The sequence below is a fragment of the Babylonia areolata genome, chromosome 31 (genome assembly GCF_041734735.1).
Source record: "Babylonia areolata isolate BAREFJ2019XMU chromosome 31, ASM4173473v1, whole genome shotgun sequence".
Classification (NCBI taxonomy): Eukaryota; Metazoa; Mollusca; class Gastropoda; order Neogastropoda; family Buccinidae; genus Babylonia; species Babylonia areolata.
Window position 1 is genome coordinate 23,035,754 of NC_134906.1, and position 11,181 is coordinate 23,046,934.

Below are 11,181 nucleotides of genomic sequence, written 5' to 3' on the forward strand. Positions count from 1 at the left end.
AAAGATGTCGTGAACTTTCCATTAGATCACAGACCACATTACAGTAATAAATCTACACGAAGGATCTTATATTACTCTAAAACGAGCACTTTACTGCAGAATTAGAATTTGAATCTTAACAATCAACAACAACCACCAAAAAAAAGGACAAAAAAAAAAAAAAAGACAAAAAAAAAGAAAGAAACTAGATAACTTTTCAAATTAATCTATCGCACAGTTTATCTGTAACAACATAAAAAAACAACGTCTGTTCAGCTGATAATTACAAACTCTACTGTATCCTGTCAATCCCAGAAGCAGGTGATGACCGTATCAGGGCTATCCTGACCTACCAGAGAAACGCATCACTTTCATTGTTGACCAACACAGTATAAAACAGGTGATCACTGTCCATTGTTATGACCGAGGATATACCAAGTATTAAACAACAGATAAGAACAGTAACTGTTGCAGTTTCTCAACAGTGCATGTGTGTCCAGCATGTTAAATGCTTGCACCACATCGAAATACTTTCCCTTTCATACTATTCCACATTTTGTATTACTCTTCTTTTTCTTTTTTCTTTTTTTTTTTTTTTTTGTCACAACATATTTCTCTGTGTCATTGCATGTCACCATGATCCAGCAGTAAAATGAATCCAATACAATGTATGACAAACTTTGACAAGAGTATTTCATGACGGGATTAAAAACAATCGAACTTAATAATAGCACTCAACTCAGCTTTTTGCATGAGAAAGTCATCGGGCAGCTTGAGTGAACAAGGGACCTGTACAATTTCTTTTCGGGCCACGAGAGTCAAAAAAGGGTACTGACCTTGAGCAACTCTGATTGGAATTCGGAATAATTATGCTTTGATTGAAGGAAGATTATTCTTTCACGTGTTCCTTTATTCACACACACACACAACACACACACACACACACACACACACACACACACACACACACAAGGAGTGGAGGGAAGGTGGAACATGGTCGTGTTCTGATGGTGCCTCTAACATGCCTGTCATTTGTTGTTGATGTTTTATTCTTTGGTTTTGATGATTGATATCTTTGTTGTTCTTTTATTCTCCTTCAGAGGAAGGTGGCAGAATGGTTAAGTCGCTCAGCTGCCAATGCAGAGAGTCCGCGAAGGTGTGGGTTCTTCTTCTTCTTCTTCTTCTTCTGCGTTCGTGGGCTGCAACTCCCACGTTCACTCGTATGCACACGAGTGGGCTTTTATGTGTATGACCGTTTTTACCCCGCCATGTAGGCAGCCATACTCCGTTTTCGGGGGGGTGTTTGCTGGGTATGTTCTTGTTTCCATAACCTACCGAACACTGACATGGATTACAGGATCTTTAACGTGCGGATTTCTTCTTCTGCTTGCATATACACACGAAGGGGGTTCAGGTGCTAGCAGGTCTGCACATATGTTGACCTGGGAGATCGTAAAAATCTCCACCCTTTACCCACGAGGCACCATCACCGTGATTCGAACCCGGGACCCTCAGATTGACAATCCAACGCTTTAACCACTCAAGTTTGACTGGAAAATCAGACTGAGTGTCTAGTCTTCCAGGTGTATACGATAAACCGAGGTCCCGTGTTGTGCAGCACGCACTTGGCGTACTGAAAAAGAACGCATGGCAACAAAGTGTTGTCCTTGGCAGAATTCTGTAAAAAGAAATCCACTCTGATAGGTACACAAATATATAAACATGCACTGAAGGCCTGACTAAGCGTATTGGATTATGCTGCTGTCAGGCATCTGCTTATCAGATGTAGTGCAGCGTATATGGAATGTCCGAACGCAGTGACGCCTTCTTGAGCAACGTGTTGCCCAAACCAGTCAGCCCCCTTGACAGACACAAAGTCTCCTGGTACACTGTCCTCTTGATAATGTGGATATACACACTGCACTATCCTCCACCTTCGCTTTGGGACTTTGATTTTGACCACATCTCCTTGCAAATTTCGTAACAGAAAATATGGTTGGACGCTTTTCGTTTTCTGATCTCTGTGTTAAGGATGCTGTGATTTTGATATTTTCTGAATGTCATTACCATTTTCGAAATGAATAAATATGGATGGAAGCTAAAAGAGACAACATTCTTGAAGACACACCTCTTTAAAAGTACAAGAGAACAGCTTGGATCATGTAAAACTACAATGCCAAATGTCTTTGTCTGAAAAATGAGACAATGAGCGAATCCATTCTTTCTTTATGTTTTTTGGAAATCCAAATAATTGTAGATTACATGGATACCTACAAATTACGTTACAGAATACAAACGGGTAGAAACGAAGGCACAACGTTTATTTGGTTTTCATATAACTGTTTAATTAAAGAAACCATAACCTTTTAATAACCCCACATTACAATACAAATTTTCAAATCATGTGGTTATGTTTTTACCTGTTTCTCAATTGTTTTTTTTTTTTTACACTATTAACTCCACAAAATTGTAGCTTGCTCTACATCTCTGTTCATCGAATTATTTATCTCCAACAGCATTCAGAATGATATTTGTTCTGCTGATGCTTACAAAGTATACTGCACTCTGGTAAACGTTAGGGCAGGCGATGATCACATCAGCTTTATCATGACCAACCAGAGAAACGCACAAGCTTCTTTTTTGATCAACACAGTGCAAAGGAGACGTTCACGCTCAGTTGTTCTGACTGAATATCAACTAGATATTAAACAACAGACAAGAACAGCAACTGTTCCTTGCTCAAGTAATGTGACTGATTAGTGGTTCATGAGAAATACACACGACCACACAAACAAAGGCACATCGTGAACGTACTTTAATCTTATTTGTACAAAACTGAAGAATAGAACAACACTGCTGGCCTCTGTCTCTGCTCTTCCCGTTTATCTGAAGAAAGCTGATAAGATGCGCAAACCAGTTCTGGTTTAAAATTGCCTACCTTTACATTACTTGAGCAATCAACAGTTGCTGTTCTTGTCTGTTGTTTAACTCACTCAGTACGGCCAGTCCTGTCTTCTCCTCTACACAGACCCCTCGGATGTCCAGTGGGTGTCTGAATGACCCAACCTTTAGCTTCCGTCGTCAGAATTGTGGTATTCTTTGTCAACATTCACGTCTTCAGTATAAGAGCCTTCCGCTTGCAATATTTTGATGATGGTAATTGGGGTGAAACGCTGTTAACGTCGTCGCTTTCGCCGTTCGTATGGAGAGAGTTAATATCAACAAGTGCACTGACCACTTTACAGATATTGCTCCGCTCACAATGTCTCCAGACAAACAGTTCGATATTTACGTTTGGAACATTAACAAAAGAGACAACAGCAGCTACTATATCGAACCATTTCACTCCAACAAAATTTTTAAAAAGTACATGTTCTGCTGATGATTACAAAGTATACTGCATTCTGTTAATCACTGGGGCCTTCAAAGACGTACAAATGGCCTCTTCGCTGTCCATAATTCCATCTGGATATTAACCAAACATGAAACGAGAGACAAGAATAGTAACTGTTCCTGGTTCAAGTAACAAAAAGTGATGCAATACATGACATCATCTTTTGCAAAACAAATGCATTGTTAGACAAAACAAAACAAAGCAAAGAAAAAATTTTATAAATAAAATAAAGGAAAATCCTATGTTTAACTTATTTTTCATTATTTTTTTTTAGCGACCACTGGACGAAGCGACTTTAGTGAATGCTAAGTGAACAAGTCTCCTTTTCTTTCTTTTTTTTTCTTTTCTTTTTTTGTAGCGACTTCATCCATGAATTGGTTATTAGAAAAAAGAAAAAAAAGTAATCCAATACAACACTTTTCTGTCAAGATGTTCTTTGCGACCGTCAGTAGGATGAGAAGCAGTGAACGTTAAGTGAACACGTCATAGTTTCCTACACTTTAATTCTATTTGTACAAAATTTAAGAAGACAACAGCTCTGCTTTGAAGACATCTACCCTTGGCTAACTTGAATCAGCAACAGTTACTGTTCTTGTCCGTTGTTTAATATTTGGTTTGTATTCAGTCAGAATACTGACAATGAACATATCTTTATTACTTATTAGCCAAGAAAGCTGATGTGTTTCTCTTGTAGGTCAGTAAACTCTAATATCATCACCTGCATTTTATTCAAACAGAATGCAATACATTTTTAATTATTTGCTGAGGAGATGTTGTACTGAATGTTGTTAGAGGTAAATAGTTCGATTCAACCGGTTCAACAGATAGCAGTTAATTGTTTACATTATTTTATTCCTGGTACTTGACTGTACTTTGTGTACATGCAATAAGATATCTTATGATCTTGTTCATGACGTTTATTACAAACACACTGAAATAATCTTGGGGTTGAACACATACCACATATAAAAGTTTCCACAGTCAACCATGCTTATTTCCTGCAAGGGATGAAGTACCTCTGTGTGAAATGTTTAGAAGTACACTGTAACGTAATCAATAAATGGATTACCATTGCTTCTGACTTTAAAAACGAAAACTGGATGCCTCATTGCCCTATATTCAGAACGAGACATTAAGAGTTCTCATCTTCATTGTAGAATCTGTTCTCCTGAATTAACTTTTATGGAAGTGCCTCCATTCACATTACCAGTCTTGAAATTTGTCAGATTTAGGCAACAGTAAGTCAAAAAGCATCTTTAACGTAAAGGTCACAAAGTGTCCACGTTCATTTCATGGTCAATGTGTTTGTTAAAGGGCTGATTGGTCTGAGCCAAGAGTGAACAGTTGTGTGTCAAAGTGTGGTCTGGGTGCTAGTGTTTTGGATGACGGAGACGATATACCGAACTCCTGTGTCTATCATGCACTTAGTGCACGTAAAAGAATCCACGGCAGCAAAAGGATCGTCCCGCACAATATTCTATAGAAAAATTAAATTTGATTGCACAATGAACACGTGCAGTCAGGAAACGAAATATCATGTGGGTACTCTGCACTTTATCAATGCTGTCAGCCCGAATTTCACAGTGAGAAACCTTTTGTGATCAAACCTGATAAAAGAGAAGGCAAGACAAGACAATATTTCTATCCAAAGATTACACAGGCAGACAAACAAAAGCAATACTATACAATACTTATGTGTGTACGTGTGCTTTTGCTATGGTCAACAGGATGAGAAGGAAAAGTCAATGTTAATGCTACGTGCTCTCTATTTCCTACAGTTAAATTCTATTTGTACAAAATTGTCTTACTTGAGCCAGGAACAGTTACTATTCTTGTCTCTCGTTTCATGTTTGGTTAATATGCAGATGGAATTATGGACAGCGAAGAGGCCATTTGTACGTCTTTGAAGGCCCCAGTGATTAACAGCATGCAGTATACTTTGTAATCACCAGCAGAACATGTACTATTTTTTTTAAATTTTGTTGGAGTGAAATAGTTCGATACAGTAGCTGCTGTTGTCTCTGTTGTTGATGTTACAAACGAAAATATCGAACTGTTTGTCTGGAGACTTTGTGAGCGGAGCAATATCTGTAAAGTGGTCAATGCACTTGTTGAAAGTGCGTGACTGATTAGTGGTTCATGAGAAATACACACTACCACACAAACAAAGGCACATCGTGAACGTACTTTAATCTTATTTGTACAAAACTGAAGAATACAACAACACTGCTGTGGAGTTGTCTACCTTTGTCTAACTTGCGACAGCAACAGTCACTGTTGGGGATTAGTAGGTGGTGTCCTAAGTATGTTAAATCAGAACAGGCACCACTGAACACCACCGAAGTGACTCAGCGGCAGTGCAGGGTCTCCTCTGGTGTGTGTCCTCCTGGCAACCTAACATCGATGGTTCCCTGTGGACTGCTGACGCTGGAACTGTGACGGACGAACCCGGCTGTGGCCGTGTTTCGGGGAATGTAAATGAGCGGCATGGGAGTAATGCCACACACACACTCACACGCACAACACACAAACGCACGCACACACACACACACACACACACACACCAATTCCAAGATTTGTCGAACTTCACTCATGCAGCAATTTGTTTCGATTTATTTCAGAGTTGTTTATACTTCCACCCATGCCAGATGAAAGCTGACTACTTAACAAAGCAGGAAAGCATTATGAAGTTTTACATGTTTGCGTGTGTGTGTGTGTGTGTGTGTGTGTGTGTGTGTGAGTGAGTGAGTGTTTGTGTGTGTATGAGTGCATCCGTGTGTCTGTGAGTGCGTTCGTGTGTGTGTGTGTGTGTGTGTGTGTGTGTGAATATGTGTGTGTGTGGGTGGGTGGGGGTGGGTGGGTGCGTGGGTGTGTGTGCGTGCTTTACAACTCTCTGTTGTTTGCGAAAGAACAGTGATGCGTAATTTCCTGGCCTCTGTCTGCCCCTCCCGTTTATCTGAAGAAAGCTGATAAGATGCGCTAACCAGTTCTGGTTTGAAGTTGTCTACCTTTATGTTACTTGAGCAAGCAACAGTTGCTGTTCTTGTCTGTTGTTTAATATCTAGTTGATATTCAGTCAGAACAACTGAGCGTGAATGTCTCCTTTGCACTGTGTTGGTCAAAAAAGAAGCTTGTGCGTTTCTCTGGTTGGTCATGATAAAGCTGATGTGATCATCACCTGCCCTAACGTTTACCAGGGTGCAGTATACTTTGTAAGCATCAGCAGAACAAATATCGTTCTGAATTCTGTTGGAGATAAATAGTTCGATGTAGAAGGTTGTAGAGCAAACTACATTTTTGTGGTGTTAATAATGTAAAAAGAAAAAAAAAGAAAGAAAAAAAAGAGAAACAAAAATAAAAAGCAATTGTGAAACAGTTACAAACATAATTATGTGATTAGAAAATTTGTTTTGGAGTGTGGGGTTGTGAAAAGTTTACAAATTCATATGAAAGGTAAAGAATGCCTGGTGTCTTACAACACACAGAAATACACTACACATTCATCAACGGTATTTTGTATTCTGTAACGTAATGTGTAGATATCCATATGATCTACAATTATTTAGATTTCCAATAACACACACATATAAAAAAAAAAAGAAGAATGAATTTGCTCATTGTCTCTTTTTTTCAGAGTGAAACATTTGGCATTGTAGACTATAATTATGATCCAAGCTGTTCTCTTGTACTTTCAAAGAGATGCGTGTTCAAGAATGTTATCTCTTTTAGCTTCCATCTATATTTATCCATTTCGAAAATGGTAAAGACATTCAGAAAATATCATCAAAATCACAGCATCCTTAACATGGAGATCACAAAACAAAAAGCATCCAACCATATTTTCTGTTATGATGGGTACAATAGCTGAATGGTTAAAATCGTTGGAGAGATCCTGGGTTCGAATCTCGGTGACAGCGCCTGGTGGGGTACAGGGTGGAGATTTTTCGATCTCCCAGATCAACATGTGTGTAGACCTGCTAGTGCCTGAATCTCCTCCGTGTGTATTCGCACGCAGAAGATCAAATACGCACCTTAAAGATCCTGTAATCCATGTCAGCTTTCGGTGGGTTATGGAAACACGGAAGTTACACAGCATTCACCCTCCTCCCTCCCCGAAAACAGAGTATGACTGCCTACATGACTGGGTAAATAAACAAAACCGTCATACACGTAAAATGTTACATGTCTGTCTGAATGTGCGTGCGTGAAAGTTACACAATGAGCATTTGACAATAGAAGTTTTATCCCAGTATTAGAAGGTTGGAGCAAAGCATGCATGAATGAATTATGTTCTGGAACAACCTAAACATTATTTTTTTTGTGTTTGGCCCTAATCATTTATCAGGGCACTATTCAACTAGTTTTCTTCATAACAAGAACACACCAGCGGATCAAGAACAAAGGGATTTCGTTTATTTATTTATAGTTTGTTCATCTAAGATGATGTTAGACTGAAAATAAATCGACATTTCTGTATATTCGAATGAAAAGGGGGGCGGTTGAGGTGGAGGGGAGGGGGGGGGCAAGGGGCGGGGACTACGAAAGGAAGAGACAGACAAACAGGCAGATAGACAGACAAACAGACAGACAGACAGAGAGAGAGAGAACAATGTGGAAAAGATAGAGTGCAAAATCTAAAATGGACAGGGTGAGTGTCAGTGACTGGAGAAAGAAAAAAAAACATAATATTGGAAGGGTGTGTGTGAGAGGCGGGACGGGGGAAGCGGGATCAGGACCACAAAAAAAAATCAATAATCAAATATTGTATGCACTACTTCTGTAGATTATTACTTGAAAAGAGGTTCATGTGGGGACCTACAATAAACAACCAACTGGACTATTTAACACATAACTAGCTAACTGTGATAAAGAACAGTTTGACATATATAACTTTTTCCAAAAAATGTTATTTGAAACTGGCAACACGTGTTCCGTAATTTCTGGAGGCAAAAAAGGTTTCATTACTAAACAGCGGGTTAAAACGTGCTCTACCATTAAACGTCCCTTGCATATGCATTCAATATTTTCACAATATTTTGTGTATGGGGCATTTAGTAATAACCTAAATGCCATGCACTTAACAGCCCTGCCAGTTCTTTAAGCATTTAATAAGGCAGAAGTGTTAACTTCTAAAGACAGAAAGGAATTTTGCATATTTCTTTCAACAATATTACACATTTCAGGGAATAACGGGAATGAACGTCGAGAGCATAATGTTTGTTGTGAGGCAGCTGTTTTATCTTGCATGGTGTTTTGTTTCATATCTGAACGGCTCTCTCTCTCTCCCTCTCTTCCCTCACACACACACACACACACACACACACACACACACTCTCTCTCTCTCTCTCTCTCTCTCTCTCTCTCTGTGATGATGTTCGTTCTTCGGATTCGAAGATGACCACGACTTCAGTGTCAGATGGAGGATCTGTGACTGTGGGTCCAGAGAAGGTGACTGGTGAGGCCAGTCCTGTGTGAGACACGTGTGGTAAGGTGATGATGCAGCAGAAGAGAGAGAGAGAGAGAGAGAGAGAGAGAGAGAGAGACAGACAGAGACAGAGACAGAGAACAGAGAGAGTGTGTACGTTGGGAGGGGACAGGGGTGGGGTGGGAGTGGGTGTAGCTAGTGTCATTTTGCTCGTGGTACGTTTCCTCTCAGACTCTGCTGCGTGTCAGTTTTCTGCTGCGTACGCTCGCTCCTTGACTGATCTCGGTTGCTTCAACAGGCTGGGTGGTCCAGAGCAAGCGATTCCCAGCTGCTGGGACTGTTGTTGAGGTCTTTGAGGGACATTTTGAGGCAGTCTTTAACTCACTCAGTACGGCCAGTCCTCTCTTCTCCTCTACACAGACCCCTCGGATGTCCAGTGAGTGTCTGAATGACCCAACCTTTAGCTTCCGTCGTTAGAACTGTGGTTTTCTTTTTCAACATTCACCTCTTCAGTAAAAGAGCGTTCCGCTTGCAATATTTTGATGATGGTAATTGGGATGAAACGCTGTTAACGTCGTCTCTATCGCCGTTCGTATGGAGAGAGTTAAACTAACTAACTCACGAACTAAGGAGTTAACGAACGAACGAACGAACTAAACTGGAAGGAAATAGCACAACAAATAAATGAATAAATAGAAAACAACATACGTTGGGGTTTTGATTTCTTTTCATGTATTCTAAAAAAACAATGCTGAGGAATTCAACATGACGTACAGTCAAAACTGTTACTTCAGTGGTTCCACGCCAAATTCCTCAGCAAAACTGGTACAATGAAACAAAACGTGACGGTGAAAGAATAAACCACAAAATGTTGTTGTTGTTCTTGTTGTTTTTTTAAACATCTAAACGTCAATGTGTTTCTGAGTTTCCTGGCAGTAGGAGACTCGAGCGACGGGATCAGCGGGTTTCCACACGTTGTAATCTGGTTTCAGCGTCTGTCGGAGTCTCTGCACACACACACACACACACACACACACACACACACACACACACACACATTCAAAAGTGCACACACACGCGTGCGTGCACACACACACACACACACACACACACACACACACACACACACACACACACACACGTCAGCATGTGGAAGAGAAAATCGGCGAACCACCAACATCCGAGTCGAGTACGTTTAAATTCTGTGTTCTTTTTAAACTTCTATTTCAAGTCTGATGTCCAGTGGCTGTCTGAATGGCCCAGTCTACAGGTTTCATTGTTAGGAATGCGATGTTCCTTGTCTTCTTGAACAAATCCATTCACACTACACCGCATCTTCTAGGCAAATAACGGACCAACAGCGTAACCCAGTGCACTTAGTCAGGCCTTGAGTGCAGTTTCAGTTTCAGTTTCAGTAGCTCAAGGAGGCTTCACTGCGTTCGGACAAATCCATATACGCTACACCACATCTGCCAAGCAGATGCCTGACCAGCAGCGTAACCCAACGCGCTTAGTCAGGCCTTGAGAAAAAAAAAGAAAAAGAAAAAAGAAAAAAGGGTGAATAATAATAGATAAATACATAAAAAAAAGAATTGCTACTACTAATAATAATATGTATAAGGCACAAAAACTTGATGAAGTCAACTATAAGCGTACATAAATAAATAAATAAATAAATAATTTTAAAAAAGTAGTAGCAGTAATGATAATAACAATAATAATAATAACAATAATAAAAATAAAATAAATAAATAAAAAAAGACAACAATGGTGATAAATAAGCAAATAAATGTAAAACATTTGAGTGCATGTATGTATTTGTATTTGTATCTGTATTGCTTTTTATCACAACAGATTTCTCTGCGTGAAATTCGGGCTGCTCTCCCCAGGGAGAGCGCGTCGCTATACTACAGCGCCACCCATTTTTTTTTTATTTTTTCCTGTGTGCAGTTTTATTTGTTTTTTCCTATCGAAGTCGATTTTTCTCCAGAATTTTGCCAGGAACAACCCTTTTGTTGCCGTGGGTTCTTTTACGTGCGCGAAGTGCATGCTGCACACGGGACCTCGGTTTATCGTCTCATCCGAATGACTAAGACCAGACCACCACTCAAGGTCTAGTGGAGGGGGAGAAAATATCGGCGGCTGAGCCGTGATTCGAACCAGCGCGATCAGATTTTCTCGCTTCCTAGTCGGACGCGTTACCTCTAGGCCATCACTCCACATGTATATCTGTGTACCTATCAGAGTGGATTTCTTCTACAGAATTTTGCCAGAGGACATCCCTTTTGTCACCGTGGGTTCTTGTTCTGTGCGCCTAGTGCATGTTGCACACAGGACCTCGGTTTATATCATCTCAGCTGAATGATTAGACGACCAGCTTGAT

At 40.0% G+C, this 11,181-nt stretch overlaps 1 protein-coding gene across 4 annotated transcripts in view; it reads right to left on the bottom strand.

Annotated features, from left to right (window-relative positions):
• Positions 1-8,985: 8,985 nt before the first annotated feature.
• Positions 8,986-11,181, bottom strand: part of LOC143276185 (sodium- and chloride-dependent GABA transporter 1-like) — a 71,422-nt gene continuing 69,226 nt past the window's right edge. For all 4 annotated transcript variants that reach the window (XM_076580622.1, XM_076580623.1, XM_076580625.1 and 1 more), the window contains exon 15: positions 8,986-9,805. In XM_076580622.1, coding sequence (XP_076436737.1) covers positions 9,701-9,805 — 105 coding nt within the window. In that variant the 3' untranslated portion in view covers positions 8,986-9,700. The remainder of the gene's footprint in view (positions 9,806-11,181) is intronic.